This window comes from Xenopus laevis, chromosome 5L (assembly GCF_017654675.1).
Source record: "Xenopus laevis strain J_2021 chromosome 5L, Xenopus_laevis_v10.1, whole genome shotgun sequence".
Lineage (NCBI taxonomy): Eukaryota > Metazoa > Chordata > Amphibia > Anura > Pipidae > Xenopus > Xenopus laevis.
In genome coordinates this window covers 138,829,117-138,852,108 of record NC_054379.1, presented here as the reverse complement: position 1 = coordinate 138,852,108, position 22,992 = coordinate 138,829,117, and the positions used below count along the sequence as shown (strand labels likewise).

Genomic DNA, 22,992 nt, shown 5'->3' with positions numbered 1-22,992 from the left:
CTGGGCTATTGATCTTTATTTCATATGTTTTGAGGGGCAGACTTTAAAAATCAATGATGTTGTACAAAGAGGTCTGAGGAGATCTTAGGCTGCAAGGGGTCAAAAATATTATCTTGGAGGGTCACCATGTTTTTGGGGCCCAACACAATGATGTCGTACACAGAAGTCTGTGGAGATCTTGGGCTGCTGGGGGCAGTGCTTGAATTGGAGTAAAAAAAAGTGGAGGGATGCGCATTGTGGTAAGTGTAGAGTGGCGTGCTGAAAGAAGCCCCTCCCACAACCATAAGCCACACCTAATACCTTCTGGTTTCACCCCAATATCTTCTGGTTTCACTCACTTTAATGCAAAGCTATTTTGCTATTTCCATTTTGGCATTTCCTTCTAACGCACAGTTTAATGCCCAGAATGCGTAGATTTACTTGGCTGGCAGTTCAGATTCTGCCCTCCCCAATTCCAGCACTGGCTGGCGGCCAAAAATATTATCTTGGAGGGCCACCTTTGGCTTGTGGCTTGTTTAAGATCTTCATAGTGGTTGAATAATCTTGTGTAAATTGAGGAAACGGACAACAAAACAGCTTTATATTACTAAAACATCCAATGACATCCTGACAGGTTTAGCTGGCAGCTCATGGTGGTGTATACAATGTGGTAATAGTTAAAGAAATATTACATTTTGACTGCACATAACAAAAGTTAATTTCTTAATTTTTACTGATATCAGCTAATTCAGATTTGTCTTTTGTCATCTTACAAAATTGTGAGTCTTTGGGAGAGATCTGTGTAACAATACATATTTGTACTTTTATCATTTGGCTTTGCCTGGGGCAGGCTAGAGACCTTGAACAAGTGACTGGGTGCTGGGTTCAGACTTTAGGAAAACTGGTTTAACAGGTGACTTGGTTTACCTACATGGGGTTGACTAACTGACTTGATAATCCAGGGGCCAACAATCAACTTCGTCACCATTTATCTTTGTGGTCAAAATGCTGGTTGGTTGTATATTCCAAATGTTGGTCCATGTGTGCCCAGTGTCAGAGTGCAGATGCATTATTTTAATCACATAATTCTTTACATAAATGCCAGGACTTTTTAGGTTCGATTGAGCCTATAGTTAAAGCTGCCTGGTGCCCATGCTGTCATAAAAAAGATACTGTAAATGAATCCCCAAAGCTGTTTATAAAAGACACAGATTGAACATGATAGAGAAAGTAGGGATTACTCTTGCCACGCTTGATACCAGCTCCCTGCTGGCACTGTAACCCAGAGCAATATCAGTAATCTTGTTATTCCTGCTCACTGCTGCCTAGTACTGAGACATGTAATGAAGCAATCCTGGAGAATGCACTGTATCACCCAGAAAGATGATCAAATTCAGATGAGTTTGGTCATTGATGTCGAACTGATGGTCCCCAGGCTGTTCCTGAACCCCAAATACTGTCTATATAAAATAAAATAGCAGGAAGGGTCTGGAGCCTGATTTAAAGTGTTAGTAACAACATCTTCCCAGATCTTTATTTTCCCTTTTCTTTATACAGCCACTTTTCACTGGGTGTCCGGAGTGGTCACCACTGCTTCCACCCCAAATTAAATTTAATCAAATTAAAGGTTTTCTATCAGTTCAATGCTAAGTAATGCTTACTGGGATTGTTAAAATACATTTGTTCCCAAAATAAGAGAAACAAACAAGTTAATGCAAAGGTATTAGAAAGTGATTTACCTATTTAATCAGCACATTTGTCATCATTATAATGGGGCCCTGCTAATGGCCAGGATTTCTTTGCTCCTTGGATTCATAACACTTTTATGCCCGGGTATATCATGTATGCTCAGAGATAAATCACTAATGCAACTGATTTCATTGGAATGTATACCATGAAAATGACATTGAATAATGTTCAGTGGCCAGTACACAACCAGATCAAAGTTGCCGTATTCTGCACTTAAAGGGATACGGTCATGGGAAAAACATTTTTTTCAAAATGAATCAGTTAATAGTGCTGCTCCAGAAGAATTCTGCACTGAAATCCATTTCTCAAAAGAGCAAACAGATTTTTTTATATTCAATTTTGAAATCTGACATGGGGCTAGACATATTGTCAATTTCCCAGCTGCCCCAAGTCATGTGACTTGTGCTCTGATAAACTTCAATCACTCTTTACTGCTGTACTGCAAGTTGGAGTGATATCACCCCCCTTCCTTTTCCCCCCCCAGCAGCCAAACAAAAGAACAATGGGAAGGTAACCAGATAACAGCTCCCTAACACAAGATAACAGCTGCCTGGTAGATCTAAGAACAACACTCAATAGTAAAAACCCATGTCCCACTGAGACACATTCAGTTACATTGAGGAAAAACAGCAGCCTGCCAGAAAGCATTTCTCTCCTAAAGTGCAGGCACAAGTCACATGACCAGGGGCAGCTGGGAAATTGACAAAATGTCTAGCCCCATGTAAGATTTCAAAATTGAATATAAAAAATCTGTTTGCTCTTTTGAGAAATGGATTTCAGTGCAGAATTCTGCTGGAGCAGCACTATTACCTGATTCATTTTGAAAAAATGTTTTTTTCCCATGACAGTATCCCTTTAAGGGTATTCTACAAATTGTATCCAACTGCATGCATGCTTTTGACCATTATTAAATTTGATTGAACATTATTAATCTCCTAGCAGAGTTATTTGGATCTGAGCTTTATCTCACTGTCTTTATTCATCATAAAGCCAAAAAACAAATATCGTTTATATTGCTATGCTATTAGAGTTTCATATTTATATATTGATTGTTCAGCAGCATTTACTTTAGAATATCAACCACAGGTTCCAGAGAAACAATATTAGTAACGTTTGTTAAATCCAATCTAAGCTGGACTGAGAAACACAACATAGAACCTAAAAGAAGATTAACCGTAAGCCAATATATATAGATGCACATAATGAGATGTCCATAATCAGATTGAAACAGATCTTTGCTTGCCAACTGTTATAATCTGAAAGATTTACTCTAAATACAAACAAGTCTACTCTGTGGCTTGCAGAATGTTTTTCTCAAACCAGGAGCAATTACTTGGAATCCATAAAGTTTCACTGTACCCCACATGGTGAGAATATACCTGGGAATCAAGGGTTGCAAATTAGGCTTACAACATGATTGCATGACTCTAGCAGGGATTTTCTTATATTTTGTGTAAAAAGGCTGCATTTTGTCCATTAAAATGGAAGAATTTATATATATGGATCTCTTTAAATCTCTGTGAAATAGACTTATGTGTACTGTAACATCTATAGTTCCCCAGAGCTCCCTTTTGAACACTGAGCGCTTGACATTCCTGAGCGGTAGGAGGAAAATGATGTTATTTGTTAGTAGGATCTTGACACAAGTCATAGCAATAAGGCAGAAAGAGGTTTGGGTGAAATGCATCATGGTCTGGAAGGGAGCCTACATTTACAAAAAACATCCTGTACCAATAGAATCAGCCTCTGGGACCCATTTCATTCTTCTTTGGTTCAAGTAGAAATATATATAACTAATATTGTATTCCTTCTGCGCTATTGCTTTTACCCTACTTGTTTCATCTTTCTTTCTTTATTTCCAGGACATATATTCCTGTCATTGTGAAGCTGGTTACATTGGCTCTTACTGTGAAGAGTTTGATGCCTGTTACTTGCACCCCTGTCTAAATAACGCTTCTTGCACGGACGTCCCTCAGAGACATAATGGGAAAAATGCTACCTGTACTTGCCTGCCTGGTATGTATCCTGCTCCAGAGACAGCCAGACACTACGGAATATGTCAGCTTTTTGTTAACAAAATGTATATTTACAGTATAATATTTACATCCCCTGACAGTGCATGTATTAATACCAGCCATTTATTCTGATACAGGTTACACGGGGGGCCACTGTGAGTTACTTGTAGATCACTGCTCACCCCAACCATGTAGACATGGAGCCACCTGCACCACCAGTCTGAGCGGATTCAGTTGTCATTGTCCTGAAGGTAAGGCTACTGGTTGTATCTTCGGAAGAATAAGAGGTTTCCATTGTCTAAGACAGTTCTTACTTGAACTATGAAAGATAATTCCATAATTGGTTTGGACCTATAGTATCAACCAATTACAGCCATAGAAATGCACAATTCCGCAATATTTTGCTTATCCACTATTTGGCCCACCTTTGGCATTGGTCAGCTTTTTCTTTAATTCCAGGGCAACCCTTTAAATATTAACTAGGATGGCAAATAACCATTTCACTAAGCTATATAAAATTCTGGGACAAAATGCTTGCACCATGAAGAATTTTCTGTTCTGACATTGTTATTGTTATAAATATGGAGAAATACTTTTGCTGCTGAATTTAATTACTTTTGACATACCCACTATTCTGACTGCCTATGGGACAAGTACATGTCTAGGTCCATACTTTTTCACCTTTCATTTATATTTTCACCATTTATGGGGAAATAACCATCAGTTGTGTTTGCCTATGGATAAAACATCGATCTCAAATGTCAATCACTGTGACAACTCTACCGATTTCATCCCAGCCCAGAAGCTATAGCATAGGGCAGTGCTTTTGGATTCAAGCCCATAGAGGCAGTGTTAAAGGAGAACTATACCACCAAAACGAATAATTAAGCAACATAAACATCATATTAAGTGGCATAATAAAGAATCTTACCCAACTGGAATAAAGATATCAATTAATGTTGCCCTTTTACTCTCTTCCATTGATCCATCATTAGATGGTCTGTGTACTCTATTAGAGATCCCCTGGCGAGAAATAATGCAGCTCTAACTTTAAAAGGAAGAAGTGTGGAAGCAAAAGACAGAACATTATTTGTTCATTGGCTCGTGACCTAATATGCATGGTTTCTTGGGCTTGTTTGTGTGCACTGTGAATTTTAGAATCCATGGGTGGCGGCCCTTAGTTTTTAAAATGGCAATTTTCTATTTAGGATTACACAATCCTACTAAAAAAGTATATTATAATGAAAATGGTTTGTTTACATGAAGCAGGATTTTACATATGAGATGTTTTATGCAGTATATTTTTATAGAGACCTACATTGTTCATGGGTATAGTTTTCCTTTAAGTATATTCAGGCCCATCCATGTTTATAATAGGGCTATAGATAAATACAAGTATTATAAAATGGCACTTTGGTATACTCTAAGGTGCATTCAGGACAGCAAAAAGCAAATGAGCAAGTGAAGGCTGATGGTGTCATTTTGGGTTAAAAAAACCACAGACTGTACAAAACGAAATAGTAAGGAAGACTGAAAATTGCAAGTTCAGCTCATATCTAGGTCATCTGCCTAAAACAATAAACAAGCTTTGGCATCCTGAATAGGCGGCATAGTGTATGGAGATAGGGTACCTACCAGTGATCTAATGTTATGTGTCGGAGGCTCTGGTATTGACTAGTTCATGTCACAAATAGTTGACCTGCAAGTGGAACCCGGCTCCCCTGCCTGTCAGAACTAATGACTAAGATGACAGAGTATTGAGGGATGTTTTTTTCTTTTACTGAAAATATATATTTAGTCCCTTTAATCTGTTTACAGGGGTTCTTGAAAAAGATAAGCCTCTGCCTGATTACTGTTGATACACATACTGAATTAATTAATAGCTGGGACAGACATGTCCTAAGGATGAAATCAAATTCTGAGCTGTTTGAGTACTGAGGTAAACAGGCAGAGCACTGTGTTCCTTTCTGCAGGCAAATTACGTCTCTTTCATACCAAGTTGCACTGATTGCCTTCCTTTCTTCAACAGGATATCTGGGTTCTTTTTGTGAAGAGAAAATAGATCCGTGTGCCTCCTCTCCATGTCTTAATAATGGTAGTTGCACCTCCGTTGGACTCTCATATTCTTGTCGTTGCAGTCCAGGTTATACTGGGCCAACCTGCGCTCAGCTAGTAGATTTCTGTGCCCTCAGCCCATGTGCCCATGGAATTTGCCGCAGCATTGGGACAAGCTATAAATGTCTTTGCATCCCTGGTGAGTAGCAACTTTATCCATCAGTTCCCTGGTTACAAAAAGGTCCCATACAAAGAAGAGGCTACAATAATTATTTTGGACCAGGACATCACTCTTACTGAAACCAAATATGATTATTATTTCTACAAATAATAATACATACCCCACCTATAAAATGCTGCAATACTATATCAGTACATGAATTGTAGTTAAAACCCAAGAATAAATAATAGGTAAATGCTGTTCAAGGTTCCTTTTAGAAGCAACATATCTGGAGCTACATTCCCAGCTGAATGCTATAAGGCAGTGATCCCAACTAGTGGCTCTTCGGCAACATGTTGCTCAAACATTGGATGTTGCTCTCAGTTCCCCCAAAGCAGGTGCTTATTTTTGAATTCCAGGCTTGGAGACAAGTTATGGTTGCATAAAAACCAGAAGTACTGCTAAACAGAGCCTCCTGCAGGCTGCCAGTCCACACAGGGGCTACCAATAGTCAATCACAACCCTCATTTGGCACCACCCAGGAAAATTTTTCATTCCTGTGTTGCTCCCCAACTCTTTTTACATCTGAATGTAGGTGACAGTTAAAACTGTGGGGGCCCCCCACTGTAGGGCAAGGTTTCCCAATGGGGTCATCTTTTAGTGAAGTTATCACATCACTGCCACCACCTTGAGTGCTACACTTCATTAAATAACAAAGGTACCAGTGATGGCTGGGCTGCACTGATCTACTGGTCACCAACTCAAGATCTACTGGTAGGTAATGAACTACCTTTGGGCATCCCCAGCTGTAGGCCATGTAGCTGGGGAATAACTTATGGTGCAGTAATATTTTACAGTGCATCTTATCATTGATACCTTCTTAAGAATGTCAATAGCAATTTCCTTGTACATGATCCCAACTAAGTTAGGATTAATCCATATTAGAGGCAACCCCATACTATTGGGTTTATTTAATGTTTAAATTAATTTTACGGTAAGTAGAATTAGGGGCGGATTTATCAAGGGTCGAATTTCGAAGTACAAAAAACTTCGAAATTTGACCATCGAATTAAAAAACTTCGAATATCGAATTCAAAGTCTTTTCAGCAAATTTGGCAATCCTGCGGTCGAATAAAAACCGTTCGATAGAACGATTAAATCTTTCGAATCGTTAGATTCGAAACATTTCAGCGATCGATCAAATGATTTTTATTCGATGTGTAAAGACTTAGAAAATGGTTGGATCGAACGATTCGAAGGATTTCATCAATTGATCAAGCGGTTTTTATTCGATGTGTAACGACTTAGAAAATGGTTGTAGAAGGTCCGCATAGGCTAACATAGAACTTTGGCAGGTGTACCTTGGCGAAGTATTGAAAAGTCGTAGTTTTTTTTAAAGAGAGAGTACTTCGATTATCGAATGGTCGAATATTCGAACGATTTTTACTTCGAATCGAAGCCGAAGTAAATTCGAAGTCGTAGTATCCAAAAAATTACTTCGAATTTTTTTACTCGATAATTCCCTCAATTCACTTCAGCCCTTAGTAAATCTGCCCCCAAATGTATGGAAATCCAAATTACGGAAAGATCCCCTATCCCGAATGCCCCAGGGCCCAGGCATTCTGGAGACAGGGTCGGACTGGGGGGCCCGGGGCCCACCGGGACTGCTGGTCCAGGGCCCCCCGCCCCCCTACTGCGACGCGCCAAACTGTGCGTATGCGCCGCTCGAATGCCGCCATGCGCATGCGCGAGCGGCGCTTCTCGGTGCGCATGCGCAAACGGCGATGCGATGCGCATCGCCGTAAACTTTTCTCAACATTTTTATACTGGTAGATAGGGTCTGGCCCGGCGGGGGCCCACGAGGGTCGGGGCCCACCGGGTTTTTTCCCGGTGTCCCGCCGGGCCAGTCCGACACTGTCTGGAGAACAGGCCCCAAATCTGTATCTTTTTTTCATAATTTCTTTACAAAATAGAGGAGATGTAAATTGCTGTTAGACATAGAACACAGATACATTATAAACTAGCTACTGCCCATTAGGTTATTTTAACTTGGTAATTATATTGCTTAATGTTTGTGTCGGCTACTGACTGTGAAACACTTATTATATCAGTACCAGAAAGGATTAATGTTTATTCATGGCAATTATATGTTTTCTTTTTACATCCCAAGCAGAGATTTTACATGAAACGGTTACAGGGAGAGCAGCCATATGCTTAGAAATAAAAGCAAGCATTGGACAGGATTAGCTTTTAAAATTATATAGTACCCCAGCCAGCCATTATTTTTTTGGTTAATCTTCAAAGTAATTAAGTGCTGTATTTTCAGACATAATTAAGATATAACTGTTACCTTAGAACCACAGGAGTAGAAGAATCTTATGACTGGCAAGATTAATATAAAAGTACACTCTCCATATTATTACAAATTAAATTGGGAGAGGAAACAATACAAATCGGATATGCATTTGGTTTAGGGAGGTTACTAAAAAGGTTCTTTTATTTGGATAGAGAGGGAGAAGAAGCTAGTAATGCAGCCAAAACACATTTAGCAACAATAAAAAATGTATTTAAAGGGATACTGTCATGGGAAAAAAAATTTTTTTCAAAATGAATCAGTTAATAGTGCTGTTCCAGCAGAATTCTGCACTGAAATCCATTTCTCAAAAGAGCAAACAGATTTTTTTATATTCAATTTTGAAATCTGACATGGGGCTAGACATTTTGTCAATTTCCCAGCTGCCCCAAGTCATGTGACTTGTGCTCTGATAAACTTCAATCACTCTTTACTGCTGTACTGCAAGTTGGAGTGATATCACCCCCTCCCTTTTACCCCCAGCAGCCAAACAAAAGAACAATAGGAAGATAACCAGATAACAGCTCCCTAACACAAGATAACAGCTGCCTGGTAGATATAAGAACAACACTCAATAGTAAAAACCCATGTCCCACTGAGACACATTCAGTTACATTGAGAAGGAAAAACAGCAGCCTGCCAGAAAGCATTTCTCTCCTAAAGTGCAGGCACAAGTCACATGACCAGGGGCAGCTGGGAAATTGACAAAATGTCTAGCCCCATGTCAGATTTCAAAATTGAATATAAAAAAATCTGTTTGCTATTTTGAGAAATGGATTTCAGTGCAGAAATCTGCTGGAGCAGCACTATTAACTGATTCATTTTGAAAAAAAATTTTTTTCCCATGACAGTATCCCTTTAAGATAAATAATATTTAAGAAAGCGAAGCTGGACGAAATACAAATGGCATGTACTGTATTCCCTGATACTCATGTATTTCCTGATATTTGTATATTCATTTCAAAAACAGCATTATTCCTATGAGTGAGGCCATTATTTACACCTTTGCAAACAGAACAGAAATCCATCAGGCAATATTCACCTGCATTTAACATTGGTCCTATATAAACAGCTTATGTTGGAAATGTGTTTAGCATATTAATTTACTAAAACGAAAGATATTATTTTTATTTATTGTACTAAATGGTGCAGCTGAATACTTGTATTTTATACTTTGCACTGTGGGGTCATTTATGATTTACCCAGGCAGAAGTGTAAAGAACAGTAAACATATATTAAATAAACTGCACCTGTTTTTGCGCATTGCAACCTTCCCAGAAGGTTATAAATGACAACTTATATACTGAGCCCATTTTGCATTTTCATCTTGCCCAAATTCCATATCCATGTTGTGCCATGAAGCGCAGCACTTTTCACTTTTATAAGCATCATTTCCAGCACAGCATATGGGCATCTCCCAGAATGTGCACAGATAAAGCAACAGCCCCTTTAGCTCATGAAATGAGTACAGATAAAGCAAATATTTGTGTCATTTAGTCATCTAGTGAAACAAATACATCTTATCCTTACTGGCTTTGAATTTTGTCTTTCATTTGTATACAGTAGAGCAAATGGCCATACTCCTAACCTGCCTTCAGCATGAGCCCCCTACCGCCATGATTCTTCCAGTAAAAAACATGGTCCTTCTTGTAGTAAAACCTTCCTTGTGTAATAAGCTTGGGGTCACTGGGTCACTGATAAGGAAATGCGAGGTCATCTAACGAGACAAGGGTTGTTTTCTCTACTGTTGTAAAAAGGCCAAAAAAGAAAACACAATCCACTGCCTTCTGCCCTTTGTATGTATGTGCATTGACAAGCACAGGATCAGCCTGTCAGTGCACACACAAAACAGATCTGGTGTGGAAACGTAAGAATATGCATTTTCATGCCAAAATTAGCTCTGTGCCATTAGCCTAAATCAGCGTCAGACTGACCGAGGCCCATCGGGGCTTCCTCCACAGGGGCCCTCACCCTTCTCTGGGCCCCCTGCTCCAGCTGCAACCGACCCAAGGCCCCCACCCCAACTTTAATCCCCCTCTGCATACCTGTCCTCTAGTTGCATGCAGGCAGTAGTCGGATCTAGGTTGGTTTTTCCAGCTGACACAAGGTCACCCATTCCGATTAGAAGAAAAGAGGTTCCGCCTAAATATTCAGAAGGGTTTTTTTTACAGTGAGAGCTGTGGAATTCTCTCCCTGAACCAGTTGATACATTAGATAGCTTTATGAAGGGGTTGGTTGATACACTAGATAGCTTTAAGAAGGGGTTGGCTGATACATTAGATAGCTTTAAGAAGGGGTTGGCTGATACATTAGATAGCTTTATGAAGGGGTTGGTTGATACACTAGATAGCTTTAAGAAGGGGTTGGCTGATACATTAGATAGCTTTAAGAAAGGGTTGGCTGATACATTAGATAACTTTAAGAAGGGGTTGGCTGATACATTAGATAGCTTTAAGGAGGGGTTGGCTGATACATTAGATAGCTTTAAGAAGGGGTTGGTTGATACACTAGATAGCTTTAAGAAGGGGTTGGCTGATACATTAGATAACTTTAAGAAGGGGTTGGCTGATACACTAGATAGCTTTAAGAAGGGGTTGGCTGATACATTAGATAACTTTAAGAAGGGGTTGGCTGATACATTAGATAGCTTTATGAAGGGGTTGGTTGATACACTAGATAGCTTTAAGAAGGGGTTGGCTGATACATTAGATAACTTTAAGAAGGGGTTGGCTGATACATTAGATAGCTTTAAGAAGGGGTTGGCTGATACATTAGATAACTTTAAGAAGGGGTTGGCTGATACATTAGATAGCTTTAAGAAGGGGTTGGCTGATACATTAGATAGCTTTAAGAAGGGGTTGGCTGATACATTAAATAGCTTTAAGAAGGGGTTGGCTGATACATTAGATAGCTTTAAGAAGGGGTTGGCTGATACATTAGATAGCTTTAAGAAGGGGTTGGCTGATACATTAGATAGCTTTAAGAAGGGGTTGGCTGATACATTAGATAGCTTTAAGAAGGGGTTGGCTGATAAATTAGATAGCTTTAAGAAGGGGTTGGCTGATACATTAGATAGCTTTAAGAAGGGGTTGGCTGATACATTAGATAGCTTTAAGAAGGGGTTGGCTGATACATTAGATAGCTTTAAGAAGGGGTTGGCTGATACATTAGATAGCTTTAAGAAGGGGTTGGCTGATACATTAGATAGCTTTAAGAAGGGGTTGGCTGATACATTAGATAGCTTTAAGAAGGGGTTGGCTGATACATTAGATAGCTTTAAGAAGGGGTTGGCTGATACATTAGATAGCTTTAAGAAGGGGTTGGCTGATACATTAGATAGCTTTAAGAATGGGTTGGCTAATACATTAGATAGCTTTAAGAAGGGGTTGGCTGATACATTAGATAGCTTTAAGAAGGGGTTGGCTGATACATTAGATAGCTTTAAGAAGGGGTTGGCTGATACATTAGATAGCTTTAAGAATGGGTTGGCTAATACATTAGATAGCTTTAAGAAGGGGTTGGCTGATACATTAGATAGCTTTAAGAAGGGGTTGGCTGATACAATAGATCATTAGTGAGAAATACAAACTTAAAAGTCGCTTTAAAAATCCATATTTTATTGTTTAATATATTGTTAATATTCCATTAAAATAGGCACTCCGTCTGATAAAGGAACCATAGCTTAATGCGTTTCGTGGCTATCCAGCCACTTTCTCAAAAGCACACTGGTTCACACAAAAGTCAGGTATAAATACAAGTAAATCCCACCCATAAAATGATTAACCCTTGGTTCTCCGCAGAGGATGTATTAACACTTAATTCACCTTTGGAAAATGTTAGATAAACAAAAAAGGACAAATGGAAATGCAAATAGAAAATACTAAAAAGTACATAAGAGACAAGGGAAAAGAGAATAAAGAGAGAAAAAGTGAAAAAAACCATATCAAAAGTATGGCTACATAAAAACATTCTACACTGAATCAAACCCATCATAATAACCCAGGGTGACATGACATCAACTGAAATAACATGACAATTCCCAATCCCGATTCATGCCACCATATTCCTCAGTAGTCTTAAGGTGGTAAATCCACTATACTTCTTTACCCAACAGCCTTTTATTCACATCTCCTTTCCTAATTTCTGTACGTGGCTTGTCAATGATTTGAAAAGAAATATTAGCAGGGACTAGATGGCCTAACTTCATATGTCTGGCTGTAGCTGATTTCTCATCGCCCCTATCTGTTGCCGAAAGATGTTCCAAGATCCTGACTCCTGCCCCACGGGTAGTCTGGCCCACATATTGAGCCCCCCAGGAACACCACCCCTTTTGTTAGGCAATTGAAGTATTGAGGAATTTTATACTGCTTTTTAGTATGTGTAATAACAAAATTTTGTGAAATCCGAATCATCTACTGCATCCGCACTTGTAAGTTCCGTTGTATTTTAACCAATTTTTGCTTTGCACATTTTTATCTGAATGGTACAGGCTTATAGAAATCCAGGAGGCTGGCCTAAATGATGACTGCAGGTGGGACAGGGTGAAAAAAACATGATCTATCTTTCTATGATCTGGAATTATTTTTTTCTAAAATTAAAAGAACAGTCAAAAACAAAATGTATTTAAAGCCTTGTTTTGGCCCTTTTTGATCTTAACATAAATGTTAACTACCCCTTTATCAGTTTAGGCAGTGGTTAAAGGGACACTAACATTTCCTTTTTTTTTTAACTTAAGTGCAGTCATGTTTACCCTTTATATAAAAAATGACAGATATTATTAAAAAAGATATCTTAATCTGAGTAAAGCTGCATTATTCTTGCTTGAGGAGGGATGGCTTGCCTGGCTGTAAAGATAGCGGCCCTATCTCTCTTATCTGAATTTTCCTTCCATAGAAACATTCAGGTCAGTTTCTGGCGTCTATAGAAGCAATCTGGGCCAAGCAGTTTTAGTTTAGGGGAGAAATGGGAATGTTGAGACGGGTAGTTTCAATAATATTTGGAGCTTTTACAACAATGGCATTGTTGTAAAATAGCAAAGTATTTTGTCTGCTGTTAAATTTCAAGACATACTTCAACAAATGCCAGAATGAAAAATAAATCTATACATAAAATGGTGTGTTTCTGTTTTTGGCACAAATGCTTATTACTGGTTATTTTGGTAATGTCAAGTTATGTATGTATGTATGTATGTTGCTAAGAAGAAGAAAAAAAAAGAAAATGGTGTTAATGAAATTCCCTACAGTTGCTGTAGCAGAGTCTTTTATTAAATAGCTGTCACATGAATACGTGTTGGCGTGTGAGTAATAAAGAGTGAAAGGAATATAATGAAGGGTGCCATATCACTTCCGCTCTCCACTCCTCACACTTCTACTTGTGCAGTGTAAGGGTAGAAGCAGCAAGTGTCAAACTGATTCATTGCTCTTTTATTCACTTTGCAAGGCACTAGGTCGGCTATTCTTAACTCTCAGCTCTGGCCCAAATTTAAATACAATTTTCTTGTAGCAGGAATTAAAGGAAGATGTCCCCCCCCCCAGCTGCCCAATGCCCTCGGGTGCCTGTATATAATTATGGTCCTGTTTACTCTACTGTATTTGTCAAATGTATGTATGAGTGTTGAATAAAGTTGTTCTGGTTGAGAAAGAACAAATAAACAACTATACAAATTACAGCTAAATAAATAGGACCTTTGTACAATTATCTACTTTCCACCCCACCCAGGTGACTCCTCTAAAGCTCTGGTAACCCCTTTCATGCCATCCCATAAAACTGTCCTTGACAGTCTTTATGGGCAGATGATGTTGCAGGGCTTTATTTGCCCTTTTTATACAGGGCCATTATAATCTCTCCCGTAATTGCCATTTATTGTGCCTAATCAGCGGAAGGAAGTGCATATCAGCGAGCTATGAAGGAACAGCATTTAAGAAAGGAATCTGTGGTGCTGCGCTATTGCTAGATTCATCCTGACTTTGGAGAAAGACAAATGGTTGTCAGATGTTATTGAGCGCTGTATCAGCAGGAGAGCTTATTGATTGGGATGTGCCGGGCCACTCTATCCAAAATCCATGCAGCTCAGCAGTGATGCATTTCTGTTACTCAGCGTTTAGAGGAGGGCAGGCTAGCATGAGGCTGAAGCTATTTCCTTTCATGCAATAAATGCATTACTCAGACAATGAAATAGCCATTTTTGTATTCTAATAAGAACCAATTTAGCAGTGTCCATATGAGATATATGAAATGGCAGCAGTGTGAGAGATTTTGAAAACAATGGGCCTTATTAATCAGAATACAGCTTGGACCAGAAAACAAAATGTTCCATATATGTCATAGGATCCAAAACCATAAATATCAACAAAACATTCCTCCTTTAGTGATATGGACCAGTCTGTTTTCCCATTTTCCCAGCATACTGTATGGTAAATGAGTTCTTACATCTAAATATTCAGATTCATGACAAATGAGGTTCAAGGTGGAATTCCAAGGTTATGCTCTTTGTTAGAAATAACATAAATAGTGAACTATACACCAGGGGGCAGATTTACTAAGGTTCGAGTGAATTTTCGAAGTTAAAAAAGTTCGAATTTCGAAGTAATTTTTTGGATACTTTGACCATCGAATAGGCTACTTCGACTTTGATTCAAAGTAAAATAGTTTGAATATTTGACTATTCGATAATCGAAGTACTGTCTCTTTAAAAAAACTTTGACTTCAATAATTTGCCAAATTAAACCTGCCGAAGTGCTATGTTAGCCTATGGGGACCTTCTAGATCATTTTTCTTCAAGTCTTTACACATCGAAGTAAAATCGTTCGATCGAACGCTAAACAATTTTACTTTGATCGTACGATGGCCAAATTCAGTGAAAAATACCTCGACTTCGATGTTCGAAGACGAAGTATTTCAATTCGAGGGTTGAATTTCTAAGTATTCGACCCTTGATAAATCTGCCCCCAGATGTCTGTTAGGAGCCTCTTATATTAAGAAGGATCTGGGGATTTTTGTGGAAAACAAGCTGTGTAACTATAGGTAATGCAAACTAAAACAAGTAAAGTGCTGGCTTACATAAAAATGGGCATTAACTCGAAGAATAAAAACATAATTTTGCCACCTTTTATGTCCCTGGTAAGGCTTCACTTTGAGAAGAAGGATATTTATGAGCTGGAGAGAGTGCATATTTGTGCAATTACACTAGTAAAAGAAAAAGACTGTCAAGATTGGGGTTGTTTTCTCTGGAGAAAAGACGCTTGTGAGGGGACATGATTACTTTTTACATACACACTACACAGAATTATAGGCAGTTAATGGGGATCTATTCTCCCTTGAAAAACATCAAAGAAAGAGATACCATCCTTTTAGACTTGAAGAACAGAACTTTCATTTGAAGCAGTGGAGGTGGTTCTTCACAGTCAGGGTAATGGGGATGTGAAATGTCCTGCCGGATGATGTTATGATGGCTGATTCTATAAATGCCTTTAAGAGTGGCATGGATGATTTCTTTAACATGCATAATGTCCAACGCTATAGTGATCTTAGGATCTACAATTAGTATTGGTATTAGAATATAAAGTGTATATATGTGATTGCATACAGTAGATAGGTTGTTTATGTGTGTGATACATGTGTGCTGGGGTTTAATTGGAGAGGTTGAACTTGATGGACTTGTCACTTTTTTATCCTATATTAACTATGTAACTATGTTTGACCATTGCCATATATATATATATATATATATATATATATATATATATATATATATATATATATATATATATATATATCAAAACAGGGGGGTTGTGGGAGCACTCTAAAGGCTTTAAAGTATATATATAAGTATAATAAATGCTATTGCATATGTACCCAAAACAGGGGTTATTTTGTTACAAAGTTATGATCATAAAATTGATAAGCCACCATACCACGTCAAGGTAAACCCCGAATGGCGGTCCCTAACTTGTTTTATATTTTATGTGCATTTTAGCATTACCTGTAATCAATGTCCATTGAACGCTGTTTTTTCACTGAGGGCTAAATCCTCCCCAGCCAGCAATCAGGCTTTTAAAGGAGAGATATTCCCAAAACAAACGCCCAATTTTAAAAGCATAGGAACACCACTAGTTTAAAGGGGGGTATGGGGTGCTACAACCACTGAAGCTATGCCACAGCTCCTGGCTAAATATACAATATCAAAACGGGGGGTTGTGGGAGCACTCTAAAGGCTTTAAAGTATATATATAAGTATAATAAATGCTATTGCATATGTACCCAAAACAGGGGTTATTTTGTTACAAAGTTATGATCATAAAATTGATAAGCCACCATACCACGTCAAGGTAAACCCCGAATGGCGGTCCCTAACTTGTTTTATATTTTATGTGCATTTTAGCATTACCTGTAATCTGTTACCTGTTTTGATATTATATATATATATATATATATATATATATATATATATATATATATATATATATATATATATACACACACACACGTATGGCTCTGGCTTAAATATCACATTTATTACTCAGCAGTCCGTCTATCCTCATTCAGGCTTTTGTCAGAGTCTGTTTTGTATGGACAATTAGCTTAAATACATCATTGCTTTGTGATCCATTTGCCTAGATGATGTACTAGAGCTACAATAAAATGACTCAAAGCCTCCATGCAGAGAGAGAGAGAGAGAGAGAGAGAGAGAGAGTGGGAGGAAAGTCAATTGTCGCTTGATTATTATTTAATTTAGGTTCCCCTTTAAGGACGAAACATTATATAAGAGTGCTGTTAGACATTACAAGGTTTTTTCCCCCTAGCTCCGTGAGTTTTGTGATACAAGAGAAGGACTTCTGAACGAGCCCAAAAAGTACATTTTTGTTTTTGATTCGGTTGGTAGGAAACCAGGAGAGTTAACATTTCTCTTTGATAGTTCAGTAAAAAGGAGCCGTCTGTGGTCTTCCATTTTCACAGTCAGGAGCGCTGGCCATACTGACCTTTTGTACCGGCAATACAGATACTAGTACAAGTTATTTTTTTCTAAGAAAGGATAACCCGCTGCTATGATAGTTGGAAAACTTTGGCTTACTCAAAAATGGGGAATATGTTTAGAAACTAGTAAAGGAGTAGCACATATTATATTATGGGAGACGTTATATAACCTAATTTATCAAAAGGGACAATGTTTTTTCGGATCTAGTACCCCATAGCAACCAATAAAAAGCTAGCATTTACTGGTGGGCTGCTTAAAAGCAAATATCTGATTGGTAGCTAAGGGACCAAGCTAAACTGCTAATATAATGAAGATTGATTATATTGGAAGTTAAAGATGCTGTTCACTTTTGAGTTCATTTTTACTACGGTATAGAGAGTGATATTCTGACACAATTTGCAATTGGTTTTCATTTTTTAATATTTGTGTTTTTTTTTAGTTATTTAGCTTTTTATTCAGCAGTTCTCCAGTTTCAGCAGTCTGGTTGATAAGGTCCAAATTACCCTACAACCATGCCTTGCTTTGAATAAGAGACTGGAATATGAATAGGATAGGGCCTATGATAAGTAATACAAATGAGCAATAGCAACAAATGCATAGCCTTACAGAGAATTTGTTTGTAGTCAGTGACCCCCGTTTGAAAGCTGGAAAGAGTCATAAGAAGAAGGCAAATCATTTTAAAAACTATTAAAAAAATGAAGACAAATTGAAAAGTTGCTTAGAATGAGCCATTCTATAACGTACTAAAAGTAAACTTAACGGTGAACCATCCCTTTAAGGAGATGAAGCCAGGTTATATGATAAGTTACCACTTTGGAGATAAAGTTGATAGGCCCCACTTGATATCCTTTAAACCTAAGGCAGTCCTTAGTGGTTGAGTGGCCTGGGGCAAACTATCCAATGTGGAGCCCTTATATGGAAGGAACCATTTTGAAATGCCATCAGTGTATTGCACCTGTTATTAGATATTTATAGGATATTCATGAGGGATGTTGAACCTCCTGCCCTCCAGCATTCACTACCCGTCTAACAGGTGCAGCCTACCTGCAGTGCCTGAGGCCCCTCATCTCTAACTCCATTCTTCACCATTCTATTGGATGTAATACAAGCTTGTATGTGTATTTGTCAGATATGAATGGCTGGCGTAATACGAGATCATCTGCCGTTTTTCTTTATTTTTTTTGTTGCAAAGTCTGCTAATTGCATCAAAATTGGATGAGTCTGGAGTCAGCAGTTTTTCATTAATTACTTGATTAGACCACTAATTACAGTGTCATTACAGCAGATGATCATTGGATCAGTCACTGCAGATGTTGTTTTCTCTGACTCTACCTGTGTTAATTGGCAAATTATTCCTTTATCTAATCCTCTCCTGAGTGTTTAGGTTATGTGCCCTGTATACTGTTGTGTAATACCCTTGTGGTGTGTTTATGTACAGTAATATTTATCAAAGGTTGGATTTTAGAGCTATGTGAGCTTTTTTCGACCTCGATGTAAGTCACAACTTGGATGATTTCTAATTTAAGAAAACTTGAATGTAAAAAACTTGAATCAGTGTAGTCGGGGTGAAAAACTTGAATTGATCAATGAATTTTTTGTGGAAAAACAACTCGACTTTTGATAAATAACCCCCAAAGTGTTTAAGTGGAATCTGGGTTTCATGCAGTTTATGTATTCAAAATATAGAGCGCAAATACCCAGGTACATTTCCATCACTTTACCGAATGGCCACACCATTGTAGGGAGCCCCGTTTTCTTACTGGTCTGGGATCCTCAACTTTCCAGTGGTGCTTAGAGTGAGGGTTCCAATTAATCAGTTTTATAGCCTCATGGAATATAAAAGAGGAGCAGCCATTAAAGGGCCCTGTAACCCCCAATCTCAGAGTCATTATTCCTATAGTATTTCAACAATAAACTATATATATTGCAATTGTAGAAAATAACTTTATTTCAAACGTTTCATCTCTGATATGTAGGGGCACATTTACTAAGGGTCGAATATCGAGGGTTAATTAACCCTCGATATTTGACCATCGAAGTAAAATCCTTCGACTTCAAATATCGATGACGAATGATTTACCGCATTTACTTCGATCGAACGATTAAATCCTTCGAATCGAACGATTCGAAGGATTTTAATCCGTCGATCGAATGATTTTCCTTTGATCAGAAATTTCTTAGAAAGCTTATAGGGAAGGTCCCCATAGGCTAACATTGGTGCTCGGTAGGTTTTAGGTGGAGAAGTAGATAGTCGAAGTTTTTTTTAATGAGACAGTACTTCGACTATCGAATGGTCCAATAGTCGAGCGATTTTTAGTTTGAATCGTTTGATTCGAAGTCGAAGTAGCCAATTCGATGGTCAAAGTAGCCAAAAAACCCTTCAAATTCTAAGTTTTTTTCATTTTAATCCTTCACTCGAGCTTAGTAAATGTGCCCTGTAGTGTATATAGACATTATGGATCTAAATAAAAAATATATATACTGTATACCTGAGGGGCTTGTTCTGATGTTACAGCCAAGGGCCATTTTATTTACTCCTGTTATTATGTAAAGGAACCTCTGAATCTTCCTTGAGGCTTGCCTGTATTTAATGTTAATCAGTGATTGTTCCCTTTACCTTTTAAGATCCGTTCATTCTTTGTACCTTTAAAATGATGATTGTTTTATAACCAATTACCAATTTTTCTTTATATTTGGGCTTGTGATAACATCTCTTTCTTTATCCTACAATAACTCTTTACCTTGAAATGGAAAAATTAACATTCTACGGACAAAGCGGCTTAAATAAATGCATTTGTGAACCTAGACTATACTGTGTATATATATTTATACATATACATACTGCTATTTCACCTCCTTGTCACGTTAAATGTTTAAACCCAATAAATATCAATGAACGAATAGGATCTTCACCTTTTTTAGCTGCTGCTGAAATATAATTCCCAGTGTGATTTGATTGAATAAGGGAGACAGGCCCGGACTGGCAATCTGTGGGTTCTGGCAAATGCCAGAGGGGCTGCTGTTTCATTCCATAGAAAGTTACCAAATAGTGGGCTGGTAGGGGGCTGTTTGGGCCTCTGTTTAGTTGGAATGGCAGGGCCTATTTTGACTCCCAGTCCAGGCCTGAAGGGAGACATCAAGGAGATGTATGTCAAGTATATCAGCATGCAGACAGGGGCGCTTTGTGTGGACCAAAACCGCACCACTTTCCGCTTTCCGTTCCATCTTTTGCACAAATTAGCATATTAATTTAGAAATGTCAGAATCCCTTTGATTCACACAGGAGAAAGGAAAGGGGATTTGTAACCAGTGTGGCGCAGATAATCCATGGATACTTGTGGAATCTCAGAGTTCCTGGCTGCTGGAAGGGTTAATAAGCCATTGGTGTACATGTTCTCACTATTTGCCCCTGTGCTGGATCTGAGCCTTTGTGCCTGGCTGAGAGATTTGCCTGTGAGAAGAATATTAAGCAGGTGGGTTCTGCACAGCAGCCCCCTGAGGTTTCTTTTGGGGAATGAGTATTTGGGCAGGCTGAGTGCTAAAATGGTGAAATCAAGTCTTTTGTTGAGCGGGTGCCCTTTAGAGCAGCGGGATACTAAAAGCTGAAAGCAGATTATATTCTTTCAACTGCTAAATGTAACAGTACTTCTCTCTTTGCGATGACAAAGACTTCAGCTATAGACTTGGATACAGGATTCCTAAATGTCGTTTTTTTGCCAGACTGCAAAACTAGACTTGCGCCACCTAGTGAAAAAATGACATACGCCTGCTAAAATGCCATTATAGTGACAATGCAATACCAGTAAGGTGTTAATTACAAACCAAGACGTAGAATGTAGAGCAGCCTATTATCTTCATATTGCCTATATATATATTTGTGCTCATACTTTGGCAGTAATACATTGCTTATCATGTAAATAAACTGAAAATGAAAGGTGATGGTGGTGACTGAGAAATATTAGGTGTAACATCTGGAATGTCTGATGTAACTTTAAAGTGTAATAGTGAAACACTTTGGTTTTCAGCTTCTGTTTCTTTTGCTCGCATGAAATGAAATCTTTCTCTTGTTGTTCCTTATACTGCAGGTTACCATGGACTTTACTGTGAAGAAGAATACAACGAATGCCTGTCTAACCCCTGTCAGAATGGGGCAACATGCAAAGACCTGGTAAATGGGTACCAGTGTGTGTGTCCGGCAGAATATGAAGGTAAAGTGAGCAGTAGTGTGTCATTGAACCTGTTCTGCTTTCAAGCAATTTTGAATGGTAACTCTATTTACTGAGGATACCAATGCACTTATGGCAACTTTTGAATCATTGATCTGTTGTGCTAGATTTTTCTGGGCAGGGATTATTACACACTAAGTGGCAAATTCACTAACCGGCAAAAATTCACCAGCGCTGCCTTCGCGCACATCGCAATACTTCGGCAGGCGTAAATTCGCCTGGACAACGCTAATTCACGAAGATCCGAAGTTGCACACAGGGTAGCGAACACTGGCAAAATTACGCTCAGCAGTTCGAAGTTTCGTTGGCGTTGGCTATTTAGCATACGGTGTGCAGTTAAAATACAAAGGGCGTTTACGCTGCAGCAAATACATATTACTATACAAGGCCAAGGAACCTTAATAAAATTGTTATAATGCCCTACACATGTGCCCACAGTATAGTTTAGGTACCCCAAGAAGTTCAGTTTCAGTCTATCACCCTTTAAATAGGAAAAAACGCCAGCGTTTTTTGGGACTTAGAAAAATTTTCAACTTTTTTTTGAGGAACTCCTATCTACTCTATTGCACTTCGCCTGGTCTGAGGTGGCGAAGGCAAGTCTGAATTTGCGTAGTAACGCTCTTTCGCCAGACCGAAAATTCGCCTGGTGTTAGAGTGCGAATTGCACCAGAGTCTATCTCCTTGGCGAAATTACGCCAGCGAATTTACGCCAGCAACCATTAGTAAATCAGTGCTGTAATGATGTCACACTGGCGAATTTTCGCCAGCGTTAGCCACTTCGCCCTTTAGTAAATTTCCTCCTAAGCTTTAGGGTGGCCAAATGCATATTAATTATTTCGGTCTCCCTTACCTGAATGTGACCACTGTAAGCACAATGGGAACAATTTCTTCATGAAGAATGGTCACATCGTATAAGAGGAACATCTACCGAGCTCTGAAAAATCACATGATGATGGGCCATAATACTTTGACTAAGGGGAATTTTCTTCTTGGGCTCTGGCACATTTCTTACACCAGAGTGTGGCCTTTAAAGTTAGGTTCTATTGCAGGTGCTCCCACAGTTCTTAATTATATATAACCAACTTTTCACTAGCAATGGCACTTCTTAAAGCGGTTTCTGATTGCAATTTTGTTTCTAAAGGAGTTTGTTTTGGGATATGCTATTATCATGGATTAGACTTCAGGAGAACTGCCACCGGCACGGCAAGAACAGTCTTAAGCTCCCCATAGACGTGGCGATTCTTCCTGCCGAACGACCGATCCTTCAAAATTATCGTGCGTTTAGTGGGATTCGAACGATCATACATCTTACGATTTTTCGGCCGACATCTGTCAGGAAATTGATCGGCCAGGTCAAAAAATCTTTGTCGGTCCCAGTGCAATCTATCTATGTTTGCAGGGCCAAGCAGGCAGCTCCCCTTTGTTTTCCTGGTAAATTGGTCTTTTTAGTTGATGGTCAATTCGTACGATCGTACCATCGT

General features: G+C 38.7%; 1 protein-coding gene across 1 annotated transcript in view; it reads left to right on the top strand.

Annotated features, from left to right (window-relative positions):
- The window catches only part of dner.L (delta/notch like EGF repeat containing L homeolog), a 118,762-nt gene that overhangs the window by 88,060 nt on the left and 7,710 nt on the right, over window positions 1–22,992 (top strand). Inside the window, 4 exon segments of the mRNA NM_001094060.1 lie at window positions 3,591–3,744; window positions 3,881–3,994; window positions 5,773–5,997; window positions 21,371–21,493. Coding sequence (NP_001087529.1) covers window positions 3,591–3,744; window positions 3,881–3,994; window positions 5,773–5,997; window positions 21,371–21,493 — 616 coding nt within the window.